The sequence below is a fragment of the Branchiostoma lanceolatum genome, chromosome 14 (assembly GCF_035083965.1).
Source record: "Branchiostoma lanceolatum isolate klBraLanc5 chromosome 14, klBraLanc5.hap2, whole genome shotgun sequence".
NCBI lineage: Eukaryota > Metazoa > Chordata > Leptocardii > Amphioxiformes > Branchiostomatidae > Branchiostoma > Branchiostoma lanceolatum.
The window spans coordinates 3,489,300-3,504,528 of NC_089735.1; the positions used below are offsets into that span (position 1 = coordinate 3,489,300).

The 15,229-nt window shown below is 40.7% G+C and overlaps 1 protein-coding gene across 8 annotated transcripts in view; it reads right to left on the bottom strand.

Annotated features, from left to right (window-relative positions):
• LOC136448899 (pro-neuregulin-2, membrane-bound isoform-like) overlaps positions 1-15,229 on the bottom strand; it is a 67,690-nt gene that overhangs the window by 31,248 nt on the left and 21,213 nt on the right. For all 8 annotated transcript variants that reach the window (XM_066448604.1, XM_066448602.1, XM_066448599.1 and 5 more), the window contains exons 2-3: positions 4,499-4,670; positions 1,134-1,252 (exon numbers count right to left, since the gene is read on the bottom strand). In XM_066448604.1, coding sequence (XP_066304701.1) covers positions 1,134-1,252; positions 4,499-4,670 — 291 coding nt within the window. The remainder of the gene's footprint in view (positions 1-1,133; positions 1,253-4,498; positions 4,671-15,229) is intronic.

Genomic DNA, 15,229 nt, shown 5'->3' on the forward strand with positions numbered 1-15,229 from the left:
TTCCAAACTGCTCTTCTGCTAAGAACAGCAACCAAAATGCTGACTTCTAGATGCCCTGGCCCGACCAGTCACAATGGCCACTATTATCTTCAGTCAAAGATCAACCTGTCAGCCTTGGTAGTAAACAAGACGTAGTTCCCAATAAGCAAGGAAAATGATGCGTCTTGGGCGAGGGCTTATCTCCAGTTCTTCAGTACCAATGCCAAGAAAACTGATCGTTAAGGTGGCCATCTGATACAACCTGGCGTTAGGACACTAACAGTGGCATTTCAATCAGTATGAGAGGCCAATTTCAGCAACAAATTCCCAGGTTGGAAGAGATTGCGAATCCATGGTCAAACACTACAGTTTGTGAGCCTAAACTTGCAGTAACTACATTGGGGTAATAATATGGGACATGACAATCACACATTCTAGAAAGTTCTGTGTGCATGATGTAAGTGTAGTAGTAGTAGTATCCAGTATTATATTATGATGCCTGAAAACAACTTAACATATGTATTCTGCAAAACAATGTGACCTTTTTGTGGGGGGGAAATTTCTTCACTTGTTTCATAATTATGCAGATTTAATGTATACTGTTCTTGCAACTTTCTATAATCACTCTATAGACTTCTAATATGTTTGTTGTAAGTATGTTTTGTGTATCTTGAATTCATGTGCATGTAATATCACATGTTTTGTATCCTGATTTGTTATGATTTTGTAAGGGCTCCCTTGGTAATCTGTTACTGGTAGGGACCCGCCTAAAGATTAATATACAAATAAATACATATGTGTACACATTCATCTACTGACAGCTATTCCATTGAATGGGGAGAAGTTGATAAAAATGTGGAACCGGCTTTCATATCATTCAGACCACCCCAATTCATTTCATTGACTCTTCCATTTAAAAAAATCTAAACTGGAGGATCAACATGAAGACAGGGTACAAGGGGAAAGGCTGCACCTTGGTGCACACAGTTTCAGGGAATGAGTATTGTCAGATTCGATTTTTTCAGCCTTCAGTTTTCAAGTTGTTCTCTTTTTAAATCTTTCATTTTCAAGATGTCTGTGAATCAAGGAAATGGACTGGTGTGGCCTAGAATGGAATAGCTAGAATGGATAGGCTATAAGAACAAAAGCCTTACCTTTAATAGTTACTTTATTTTTAGTAGATGCTGGGTCTCCTCCTGGACTTTCTGCTACACACTCGTAGGTCCCCTCATGTATTGGTAACAACTTCTTAATCCGAACCCTCGATCCTCGTCTGTAATAGAAAAAGTTTAGTTCAGTTCAGTTCAGACCCATGACCTCAATGATCGTAGGGGCTTCACAACAGTCTTCAGCAGTGATCCGTGCCCATCCTGTTCTGTCCTCGGCCTCCCTAATCAATTGTGCTACATGCCCAGGCCAGTTCACGCCTTGAAATTATTGAGCCAAGTTGCAGAAAAAGTTGCAAACCATGCAAAACCGCAAGAAAACTTACACAAGTTCTCAACATAAACTTGTGAAATATTGTATGTCCCAACTATTCAAACTTGTCAATGAGAAACATTAAAAACATTAAAAAAACATTTGATTTTCAAAATAAATAGCTAGATGATTGTATGCAAGAGAGAAAATGATCACCGAAGCAACGGTAAGCAAACTTTTGAACCATAATATACATAATTCAAAGTTTTTTTACTGCTGCAGTAGTGATGCTATACTGTTGTTTTCATCTTGATCAAAAGGGGGCGCTTTTTCCAGGATTGACAACATAATCCTCTTGAGTTGAAATTTCAACAGAACAGTTCGATTTAGGGATGTCCATGTAGCTCAACTTGTACCAGCCTCACAGTTGAGCTCCTGGTCTCAATTAGTTGCTAAATGGGAGACCCTGGTTCAATACTGGGTCAGGGCTTCTTGGTTGGGGCTGCACCCATCTTTAGGTAGGGACATGAAATGGGGGTCCCCAGTTCAGGGAGGTGCCTAAAGCACATTAAAGGGGAAGGGCTAGCAAATCCTATCTGTAAAAACATACCCTGCTCCTGAAACAGCAACGAAACTTGCTGCCCTATGTGCCACTAGGCACTACAAGGGTCTGAACGAACGAACAGTTTGGTTTAGAATTTATTTTGTACCCAACTGATGCCTTGCCCTTATGAGGTACAGATTCACATTCTATGCCAGGCTTCGTAACAAGATAAGACGCACAGTGCCATAGCAATCTCCCTCCTGAAGGCAAGATGTTATCTCTTCAGACAGACTGTACTTAGTACAATATAATGGCACAGATAGAGTGGGACTCAGATGGGCTAAGTCTTCAATAAGTGCCACACTTAGGCCAAACGACTTGTCTGAAACATTGGAGGCAGTCTGCAACTTTTTTACGGCTTCCAGTTGGGATGGCCTAGCCATGGTATCCCATAACCTATGCCATGGCTGTACTATAACTGATGAAATTTGTTACCATTGTACTCAATTGTAACTCAGTTTTTCGCCAGTGCACAGTGGATTTTTTCAAGCGCAGTAATAGTACCTCCATAATATGTAACCAGCCATTGGAGCAGACATTCTTAACTTCAGGGGAAAATGGTGTTGTGTTCTCCACATTTCGGGCACAACTCAGCCATGGCCAAAAGCTGGCAGAATTGCTTCCTATGAGGAGATTCAATCTGAGCTATACCTTGGCCAAACCCTGCTACTGAACAAGCTGGGTCTTGTGGCAGTTAGGTTAGCTGTGCATATTTGATCCATTAAATATTGTAGTGGACTAAGTCCATTAGTTCACCAATGGCTGTATCTTTCACTTGTGGTCTTCTCAAAAAACATGCCATCTTTGCCAAAATTCAGGAAGAAAAAAATATAAAGAGTATGTTTTTTACAGGAAAAGGGTAATATCATTTTTACTTAGTATTTTGATGATCGTAATGATTGAAATTTGACAAAATAAAAGCTATTTCCATCATGTTTTAATGGTACACAGCAACCTCATTATCATAATTTATGCAAGAGCAGGTACAATTCCCAGCTCAATAAACTGCTGATCTACCTACCACAAAAACAACACTGAAATCTTGAAAATGAAATAGTTTTCCATTCCATCTTTGGTGATTTTTATCTATGGGGACAGGATGAGTCGCAAAGCAGTGCAGTATGGGTAAGGGGGTGAAGTCTGTCATCTGGCAAGGATATCTATGTGTACTGCTCATCCCGAACACTACATCCTCACGAAATTGTTGAACCCTTTGAAGGCATTCCAAAGATCAGTCATCACATGCTAGAGCTCCAGGAGTTGCCTCTTATCTGATCTTTCTTGTATCCTACCCATGCCCTTAGACAGGGGGTAGGGGTTCAGAAGACCCCCCTCCCCTCACACACTCAGAGGTACCAGAAAAGAAGTATCTAATGCATTGTATCTTGTCAGCACTACTATTAACGGTTGTCTCCATTACTTACTTTCTAATCTTCTCAAAAACAAAGGGAATGCCATTGCAGAGGGTAGGTTTTCAAAATTTTCCTGCAAAGCTTGTGCATTTGCCACTTTTTTCAGGACTTTAGGGCTCACTTGTCCCCAAGATCTACTAAAAATCACACACCCCAACAAAATCCTGGCTACACAGTATGTGCATGCTATAGCTCCAGGACTTAAAAGTCTTTCCCTTGTATCTGATCTAGTCTGTATCCAAACTGGGGAGGAATGCCAATAGGGCTACTTATCAGTCCCTGCAGGTTAGGATGTAATCTGCCAGGGAGGTGGTGATATCACAAGCGTTGTGCCTTCTGGCTGTCAAACAATGATAGGGAGAACGGATTGTGCAACGTCTTGTCATCAATCAAAACATCTGGATATCGATCAAACATTCAGTCGAACAGGTTCGAATCATTTGTAATACTACACAGAACTTTCAGTGTGTACGCACACCATTGTCATGAGAATTTTACTTTTGGCATCAAAATGCTGTTTTTTGTTTCCTGTGATCCACAGTGCCAAGCCTATATCTTATTTGTAGCTTGTTTAGTTGGAAGTTGATGCAATTTTTTTCTGCAATTTTGAGTTGAGAATGTTCAGATAGCAGTTGGGTACAGTATTTTGAAGCATCATTGTTGTGTTTTTTCCAAAGACAGACATTGTTGTAACTACACAGTCCAACTCTTCGGGTCTAGGGCTACATTGTAACATGCCCCCAAGGAAATTCTACAACAGCCCCCCCCTGAGTTAGATCCTGATAATCCCCCTGTAGGATTGATATGTAAGAGATCGGGGGTCTGGCTAACATTGTCGAGTTTGCATCTTAAAAGTTTTTACAGTTTTTTTTAAGTTTTTTTTTTTTGTATCAAGAGTGATAACAAAATCGTACAACTTACTTTGAGGGTTTGATTTGAACTCATGCAGTTATTTTGTATTTTTTCTGTATCAAGGGTGATAACAAAATCATACAACTTACTTCGAGGGTTTGATTTGAACTCCTGCACAGTTATTTTGTATTTTTTTTTGTATCAAGAGTGATAACAAAACTGTACGACTTACTTTGAGGGTTTGATTTGAACTCCTTTCAACTTCAAGCTTTCTAACAGCTGACCGTCTTTCTTCCACGTGACGGCAGGAAAAGGTCTCCCCTTAACGTTACACTTCAGTTGGACCTCCTCGCCTTCTTCAGCTTTCACCGGCCGCAAGCGACCCTTGATTCCGGGTGCTGTTCCTGTAAAGACAGCAAAGCCACAGTTAGAATAATAGATACACAAAACATGCAAGTACTAATATTATTGGTTATGTGGGGAAACAAGGTTTCCTGAGAAAAAAAATTAATTTAAAGTGATTCCATCTTTTTTTTGCAATTTTACGTACAGTAAGATCCTCATTACCATATGATAGCTAAAAGGTATCTTCTTTTCGATTTTATAAACGTACATTAAAATCCTCATCACTATATCATAGCTTGTATGTCCTAGTCAATTTAATACAATCTTCATTGAAACAACTTGCAGACAAAGGTCAGAATTGTGTTGTTTTGCAAGATGCTATAGGAGGGCATTTTCCAAAAGTTTATCCACTTAAGAAGTTTACAATTGATCTTAACTCGATTAACACATTAAACATTAAAACACATTCAAATTCATTAGTAATCATACACATTGACCATTCAATATAGCTTGTGCAACGTCTTAATACTGCAACGCTAAACATTTTCCCAACAAAATCAAACAATAATATCCATTATCAAATAAAATGATGAACAAAAAAAACACCAAAGATAACACTGCAACATTCCTTTTGACCATGTCAATGCAGAACAAAATGGTACAACTGTGCTCCATTCATAATGAGGTATGTGGAGCTCCCCAGGTATGTGTGCGGCCCTTTCATGTGAGTGGGCAGGTTCAGACATGTTCCTCCTTCTTGTGTAAGAAACTATGACAGATGGGTAAGCAAACTGGGAGGGTCCCTCAAAAGCACCTTATGCCCACTCCACAGATGTTGACTCAAGCTACAGCCACTACAAACTAACTCTGAAGAGGTGGCCGGTGTTGTTAATCATGCGGTTTGGGTGGCAGGCACCCTGCTCGGCTGGTTATACAATAATCAACCTTGACCTAGCGGATCCGCAGAAAAGAGCTTTGCAACAGAACTGAGTCCGCTTACAGATGTGATTTTTGTGGCAGAGACTGCCATTCTCATATAGGGCTGTTAAGCCATAGTCGATGCTGTAGGGCTGTTGTGAATTAGGATTTTACCATAGGATTTTACCATTGTGAATTAGGATTTTACCATGGTCAAATAAGGTCAATACTAACCGAGACGGAGGCCATATATAACCTTGACCTTGACTTTACAAGGGTGGTAGAACATTGACAGGACATGATAACTTATTACTGCTTGGAAAAATAAGGAAAGATAACTTGTTTTTAAACAATACTCATTACTTCATGATATCTTGGCTAAGTCTAACTCTTTTCTTTTTCTACCAAGAGATGTTTTTCTTTCAAGACTATTAAGAAGTTGACAGTCTTAGTGATCATATAATACAATAGTTACACCTTAGGGCATCTCTCTCTTTTTCTCTCTCTGTTAACATTGGAACTTGTCATTCTGTAGAGTTATGTTCTTTTCCTGTCTATTAGACATTGATCTAAGACAGACCAAACCACATTCAACAAACATTATAGAGCACCTGTGCTTCAAACATAAACATCAGGAAACAACTATCAACATACTGAAGACAGAAGAGTCAAGGAGACAGGCCCGGAGGATGAAAGAGTTTCGATGTGTTCAAAATTTGTATTTTGATAGAACTATTCTTAAATTGAATTTATCATTTAAGCTTACGAAAATACATTTTCATCAATTTCATGTCTTGAAGTTCAGATTTTTTATTGGACGGACTGGGTGGATTTTTTTTCCTAGCCTGGAATCCAAACCTTTTATAGCTCCCGAGTCTCTCTCCGGAGAGAGACTCAGGAGCTATAATAGGTTTGGATTCCAGGCTATTTTTTTCCATCTCAAGAAGCAAATTTCCGTCCTGGAACGGAGGGATGGGTCCTGGAGACAGCCCTTGGTCATAGTACCCATGAGGAAAGCAATCATCCGAAAGCTTGTTCCATAAAGTATAGTTCTAGGATAAAGAAGCAAACACATAACCACATCCAGGCTGGGGGGGGGGGGGGGAAGTGACCAGTGTTTGCCTGCAGGGAAGTGATCACTTGTCTTGCTCCTGTCTTGATAACATCCTTTTGATGCCGATAAGACCAACAGAAGACAAAGAACAACTGGCTGTTCTAATTTGGCCTTTTGGATAACAAAATTTACAACACAAAAAGAGTGGGAGGTACACAGGTGAACAAGTCTAAGCTAATAGACATAACTTCACATATGAGGGATTTTGAGTAGGTTGAGAAAAAATGTTGACATATACATATACTAGATGCAACAACATCTTGTGCAGTGGCAAAACCCTCACTTACAGTGTACTAGATTTGGGGTTAAACAGACGTTTTGGGGGTCCTTACCCCATTTTCCAGGACCCAAGGAGTGAAAAATGGGTAAAAAAGACTTGACTTTTCCCTCCTTTTCACCCGCCCCCTCCCCTTTTGAGTGAGCCCCCCCCCCAAAAAAAACGTCAATTTAACCCCAAATTCAGTTGGTAGGGATTTGTCTTCTACCAGTCTTCCTGTTGATAAATGTGTTCTTGAATCTATAGGGCATTCAGTGAATAGTCAATTTTCCATGGTCTACCTTATGTTGTCTCCTGGGAGGTCTGGCAATTATTCTAACTACAACATGTTCCTACATGCTCTCATTTAGACTTACTCACTAACTCCTTAATTACATTTACTGTTCCCGCTTTCTGATTGGCTCAAATTGATACATACAGAGTCATACAGTTATGTAAAGGTTGGACCTTAGGTTAAAGAACAATAATAACATCAAGACAAAGAAAATGTTTTTGGCTTTTTGGTGGATTGCAGAAAAGGGGGATCTAATCAGGGGGCGTTGTGTGTGTTGCTTTGTGGGTTGGGGGTCTGCCCCAGATGCCAGAAGTCCTGGGTTCAAATCCCAACATGCCACCGATGTTGTGTGCCTAGGAAAGGCACTTCACACAACCTTCCTCACTGCACCCAGGTGTAAAAATGGGAAACTTAATTCAGTTGGGGATATAAAAGGTGGTTGAAGGAGAGGGATGGGCTTTCCCTTCCAACACTACATGCACAAGCTACGGCCACGTGGCGCGTTGGATACACCCGATCCCTCGATCTCGGAAGTTAAGCAACGCGGGGTCCGGACAGTGCTTGGATGGGGGACCAACCAAGGACGTCCGGATTGCTGTAGCCTCACCATGCTTTCCACGAAATCGTCTTCCGGGAGGGACGTAAAACGGGGGTCCCGTGCTCGAGGAGGTGCCTCGAACACGTTAAACAGCCTCATTACCCTACACATTGGGTACCTGCCTGTGGCACTGGCTGCAAATACACCTGATATTATATTATATTATATTATATATTATACAAGAGACCGTGGATAACAACCCACTGCCCAGGCCCTAAGTCCACAAAAAGGCTATTGGACTACCTTCACCATTCAAGGGGGGTTCCCCTAATTTTCCAGTGGTCACAGAACAAACCTTTTCTTCACCAGCGTTTCCTGTGTGGGCTTGGAATCCTGCACAGTGTGGGAGAGTGGAACTAATGTATTTCTCACACTGAGCATTGAAGCTAACCTCTGTCTGGTAGATGTCACTGGCTTTACAAAACGGCACCATGCCCTGGCCAGAGACCCTTTCTGTAGCAGATGCCTACGCACAGACTGACTGACATGTGAAAGAGGTTTCCCAGGACAAAGAGCAGAAAAGAGGGTCCTTAAAGGGTAAAGTAAAGCAGTTGTCCTCAATATTGAGGTGAAGCACACATGGATTTTTTCAAAGCATCTTGCTGTTTCAAGTAGTTAGTAGTAGTGCAATGCGGCTTCGCTACAGCTCACGTTTTTAATTTTAGCCAAGCACACCGGGTCACTCCTACATGTAGTCCTACTCTTCTTGATAACTGTGTTGGGTTCTTTTACAGTTCTGAATGATATGCCAAACTGGTCTATAAGCTTTATCATCTGCTTTTTAGGGCCCTTTGCAAAAGTAGTAAGACATCTTTTACCTGGAGTTTGGTCAGCTAAAATCAATTTTGTCACTTTATACTACATACAGCAAGTGCCCTGAAGATTAGATCATCTTTTTTCTGTGACATTTCACCTTCAGGGGGTGGAGAAACTGTGTGGGAAGTCTGTATGTACATGCCCCTAGGGCCGGATGTGTATCTGACTGTTAATGACGAGGATATAAAGAACTGAACACATCGCCCTGTGCTCTTCCCAACAATGAGAACAAAAGCTGGGATCTAATCACTAGAATGCTCTTTCAAATCAATATTTAAGTCACAAATCAAACAACAAAGACGTCGGTCAGTCAGAAGCCTGGAAACAACTTTAACAAGAGTTTGGAGACCTATTACCTCGAAGAAATATTTTGAGCCTTTGAAGATTTATTGTTTTATAATTGATAATACAAATAAGGCTGTGATTAGCATAATCTATTCTAAATGATGGTGCTCTGTACCAAAATAATATATATTGTATGTGTGAAAGTCCTCTCTTCTGGCAGAATACCATGTTTACATTCATGCATAGATTATGTAAATGTCCAAGCTTTAATTGCAAAGCTAGGTTCATATCATCTTGTGGCAAGTTGAGCAGCTTTGCCTCCATGTAAGTTGAATGGATAAAACATGATGCCGTATGGTCCCAGGGGCTGGTGACATAGAAGGTATATATTGAGATACATTTAGATATTAATTTCTTTGCCAATAGAAATCCATCGATGGAAGGTTTTCACTGCCACATCTGACAAAAGCTGACTCCTTAACAGTCATAAAATTTACTATTCAAAAAGAAAATACATGTGAAGACCGTTTCTCACAGATTCAACAAATCCCAAAAAATATTATTTCATTTCATATACATGTGTCCGCAAGGGCATATATATGTACATGATCAAACTACACCCCAGTATTTTCTTATTGAGAAGAGTAGGGGTGACCCGGTGTGCTTGGCCAAAAACGCGAGCCGTGGCAAAGCCGCAATGCACTACCACTAGCTACTTGAAAAAGCATCATGCTTCACCTCAATTGAGGATGCCTGCTTTACCTTACTTTACTTTGTTTTCTTTTGTGTATTGTTGCAACTCCCCCCACCCCCTTGTCTTTTGTGGTATAGCCCTTACATGTATGTCACAGCTCTGACCCTCTGTTTGTAGACTTTGTCTATTTGTAGAAACAGTCCTATATTGGTATCTACAACAAACTGAGCAAGGGAATTCAAACACCAGAAAGCTGTTAGTCAAAATATACAGATTTCTCTAATAGAAAAAACAAACAGGTTTGGCATGGATTTAGATGAAAGTCAACCCTCACAAACCGACAATTTACTGTTTAGCAAAACAGTAACATTTACCAGACCAGACCCTCTTTGAAGCTGACGCGAAGCCATACACACTTACATTTGTACACAAAAACAGGAACTTTGCTCAAAAGCAGTGGTTAGGGGTTCGAAGCCCACACACTGTACATCAAAGCCTGACTGGAGATACACAGAGGAGATCTTGAGTTCAGTTGTCAGCAGGGCTGATACCTGTGATGAAGTGTTTCCCCTTCCTTTCAGCTGATACAGATAAGCAAGCTAATCGGAGTGATGATAACCACCCCATACACAGCTGTAGCACATGTTCTGTCAAACAGGCTCTTTAGACTCCGAGTGTTCTCACCAGGATTTTTTCACAGCGTAGGGGTCAGGTACAGAAGGCCAACTTTGCGTGGCACAAGTCACTCGTGGAGTGCCAAAGAGATGATACTACGCTGAAAAGGCCTGGCGAGAACACTGGACTCCCAAACAACAGCAGGAGCATTGTCCTCATAGGTTTCCTTACTAGAATTCTCCCTTCCCCACTTCCAATGTTCAACATTAAAAATGCTGTTTCAGAATAAACAGTATCAAGAGAATGGCAGGGGAGCAAATAGCATATAGAAAAAAATTAAAAAAGCAAAAATCATGGATCAGTACATCTATTAAATAGTAAAACAAGAGCTATCTACCTCCCAAAAATCATGACCACATCTTGTCCACAACACAAGAATAGAAAACCCGGTTCTCCTGCAGTATCAAAGAAAGCTGCTAGGGAGCCCAAAGTCGAAATTCATTTCTCCAACAGTGCAAGACTTAACCACATACCAAATTTCATGACAATCCATCCATAGCTTCTTGAGTTATACTGTTCAAACACATACATAATTATGATACAAACAAACGCTACAAAAAACATAAACCTTTTTGGCAATGGTAATAAAGTATAACCAAGAATAACATCTACATAAAGCTAAGACTAGACTTTTAATTTGCAACAACAATGTCAATAGCTGTCCATTGTCACAAGTACTAACATAATTCCACCAGGGCATATAATTCCGCCACTCTGAGAAGATGTGTCCAAACAGATCTCCAACTCAACATCCCCCATTATAATGCACTCCTGTACATCTAAACTGTCCTTACCTGGGGAGTTCTGTACTTGAGGTCTTTTAAACCCACAGTTTTTCAAAGTGGCAGATTCATTTATCCCGGCAGATTAATGTTAACGGAGGTTATATCTCATGTGCTTCTAGCCCGAGTACCAGCCTCCGTAGTGACCGCTGGCTCAAAAAAATTCGCTTGCTAACTCCGTGGTTAGCAAGCGAATTTTTTTGAGCCAGCGGTCACTACGGAGGCTGGTACTCGAGTTAGCAAGCGAATTTTTTTGAGCCAGCGGTCACTACGGAGGCTGGTACTCAGGCTACTGTGCTTCTGCTATGTACTTGCAATTAGCCTTTAGGCCTGAACTTGCAGATAAACTTTCATATACATTTGTAAGATGTCAAGCTTCCAATAAAGCAGCCCCCACACCTATCTTAGTGCATGTTCGCACTGGTTTACTGAACACACTGTCTCCATGTTGTTGACTTGTTACAAGGTAGCGGGGAATGTGAACACTGTGACCTCTCTCCTCCTCCACCACCCATCACCCTCACATCAAAGTTGGCAGACTCTGGGGAATGACTGGACCCAGACATAATACTCCAGATTGGCATATTCTGAAGGCTTCAAAGTCTTCTTTAATCCAAGCAGACTGAAAACCACTCGGGGCATCGTATAAAGAATCCAATATGGACTCAAAGTGCATTTAACATGGGACTTTTGTTGATAACAATATAGTTACTAAAGTCTTTCTATAATATTACATTCCATAGGAAAGAACTTTCCATATTGAATTTTTAAAAGACAAAACTTGCAAAGCGAATGTTTCAATGATACCCCTTAGCATTTTCTTTCTGTATACCCAAACGATCCCTTTGAGATTTAAATATCCTTATCCCAAACACTGGCTCACCCATACAGCCTGCTACAGTGGATCATGTTTGAAAAGAAAATTTGGATAATCATTTTCCCTTGGCTCAAATCCCTATCAAACATGTTTCCTATATCAGAGCTGTCATCGTGAAATCTGTCATTAAAATACAGAAATAGACTCGTAAAAATTCCAGGTCAAACCAAGCTCCAGCTATCGGTAACATGCCTTCAGTGTATTGAGATACAAATCTTATCTTCTAAGAAAATACATGCAGTTGCCCAACGATGACATGACATAACAAAATGCAGTCAACTCTGAACATAATGTACTTGACTTGTAGACAATCCTACCTTAAACAAAACATATGGCAAAGGGAAAGTGAAATGTACTGAGGTGCATCCACTCATTGATTGAACTACTAGTACTACTTTTGATGTATTGCCAGGATAAGGTTTCAATAGACTAACATTTTCAAGACCTACCTAACATGAGGGCTCAAAATACATGTACTGGGTGCATAATGCAACATTGGAGCTATGCACCTAAATTTTAGGTATAATTAGTTGCGCCAGTGAACCTAGTCTCCATTACTGACTCCAAAATGAATTTCAAGCCCTGGACATCTTTTCTTGTAAAGAGAAAAAAGCGTGCATTCTTTCTAATTGTCACTTCTAGTACATGTATGTAGCTACCTGGTTATGAAGACCCCTCCATGCCCCCCTAGGTGCAGGCAACCTTGCATGATGAATCAGGATGGAGTTTTCACACTTGACCGCCAAGGTGCAGGTCATTAACTGAATGCAGTCTGACCACATTTTACACATATTTCACCTGAAGTGAATAAGTCATAGGAAGGACGTACAGTATGCATATTCAGCGTAGTGGTAAAAATGAGGTGAAATTCTAGCAATAGGTGTGCTCAAATAAAACATGATATTTTCTATGGTTAAAACTGTCAGTACAAGGTATGCGCAATGCTACAAATCTTTACTCCTGAAATCTTGTAGTATCATCTCCTCAGAGCTCTTATCTTAACTTCTTATGTTAATGAAGACTATGTCTTATGGTTGGATGTGTCTGTTTGTGTGTTTGTTTGTTTGTTTATTTGTGGACAGCAAAACTTGAGAAGTCGTGGATGGGGTTTTATGATATTTAGTATGTTGGTAGGTGTAGGACAAGAACGTGATCTGCTATTCAGTACTTTTTTCCTCGGCCATAGTTCTACATGTTCTATGATGTACATATAAATTTCTTTTGAAGGTTAACGTTAATTTGATAAACCTTGACAAAAATTACGATATAGCTCAAGAACGCGTTCTGTTATTCGGTACTTTTTTCCTCGGCCGTAGTTCTACCATGATGTATGACATTCATTCTTAATCCTGATCTACGATGACCTTCTTTGACCTTGACTCCTATCTGGAGAATGACCTTTAGGGAGGAGACGGGCGGCCAGCCGTGTAAAAGGGCCTGTGGCAACCCAGCTCCCAACTGTAGTCACTGTGCAGACAGCCAATTAACTTTATAGCAGACACCATTTTTACACCTCATAAGTTCTGCAGGGAGGGGGCCTACAAGGAGATACCTGGAGATGCAGAAAACGTTTTAAGCTCAACTTCAGGAAAGGAAAAATTGACATTTTCTTAGGATGAAATTCAAAGCCTAACTTTATAGCACAGACCATCTTTACAATTCATAACCTCTGCAGGGTGGAGGCCTAAAAGGAGGTATCTGGAGATGCAGAAAACATTTCAAGCTCAACTTCAGGAAAGGAAAAATTGACATTTTCTAAGACAAAATCCAAAGTCTATCTGAAATGGTGGGAGGATGCTGTGCATCATTCTGCGTTCATGTTGTTTTATAGATTGAGCAGTGCATTTTTTTGTCCTCGACTTGTTTTTTTAATCATTTTACTTAATTAAGAACATGTTAAAATTATATATAATCCAGTGCTATGCAATAGATAGACTTAAATATAGAAAATTCCCACTCACCACCATTTTAGCCTAACTACAGTCCAATACAAAAATACTCTTCATCATTACATGGTGGAAGATTTACTGTTCCTCATAAACCCCTAAATGAGCCTCGTATTACCTCAGTACTTGAGGAGCAGATGGCATCTGCTTTGCTCTGTTGGGTCCATTGAAACTTGCTCCAGGGGTCAGTAAGGGGAGGTTAAAGAGTTGGTTGTGATAAATATCTATCAGCCTCTAGTGCTGACTTTAGACTTATGGTACTGTGTGCACAGCTAGCTACACACAGGGAAAAAACACATCTTTTCAGATGCACTGTAGGTGTAAACGTGAAGTTAAAGTTTGTCAAACTTGAAGCTTTGAAATAAAGTATTGCTTATTCGATGGCTACTCGTAGTAGCTTTGCTAAGGCAGGCTCACGTTTTCAGCCAGCACACCAAGACATCCTCTCTTTGATTAGTGTGTTGGGTTCTTTTACGTGCAGAAGTGGGGAAAAAAACCCACACACACTCGGAGGTACCCGAAAAGAACGATCGATACATCCTCTGAACGGCCCTTCGATGCCCGCTTGTCCACAAAATCTACAAAAGACCTTCCCAAACAAAATCATGGCTATGGGCATGCCGTCCTGGTACTGGGTACACATCCCTTAGTCTCTACCAGACTAACTACACTAGCTATAGAATAGGGAGAATTCTTGCCAGGGTAGTTTCATTTGTAGGCGCAGGGGAAATATCAACTTTACCGTGGACTGACTCTACTGGCAAATTATTCCCTTTTTTGTCGAATTCTACATCCGTACCCCCGAAGGAAGGCCTGGTAGAGGCTTCACATCCCCTACTTTGGCCTGTAGAACTAGAAGGATTTGATGTTTCAGGAAACAATCATGTGCACCAGTGCCTTTCTAACCCCTACCAGCAGGGGACCAGGATGCCCTGATTACTGCTCCTCCCACTAGTGTCACAAATGAAGTCCACAGGTAGCTGTCAGTGTGTGGCAGGTCCTACAGTCACAGATAATGTAATTCACGGTAGCAAAATTTCAACGGTGTAAGGAAAATGGACATTTTCACTGAACTTTAATGGTGGCAGCAAGTGATTTACAGAACGGATGTGTGAAGGAATCATGAATAGTAACAACACGTTTTTTTCGCGGTGATGGTAAGTTCACGGTACAGAGGTGACCGTGAAAACAGTGGACATAAAGTTACAGTGAAACAAACAAGAATTACAGTATTTCGTCAGCTGTCAGACATTTACAAAGCAAAAAATAAATGGTCAACTGCAGTTCCAAGGAAAGCTGCTAGAGGGTCCAAACTTATGTCACTTCTTCCAGGCAACGTACTGTCAGAGCGTGCGGGGTCCT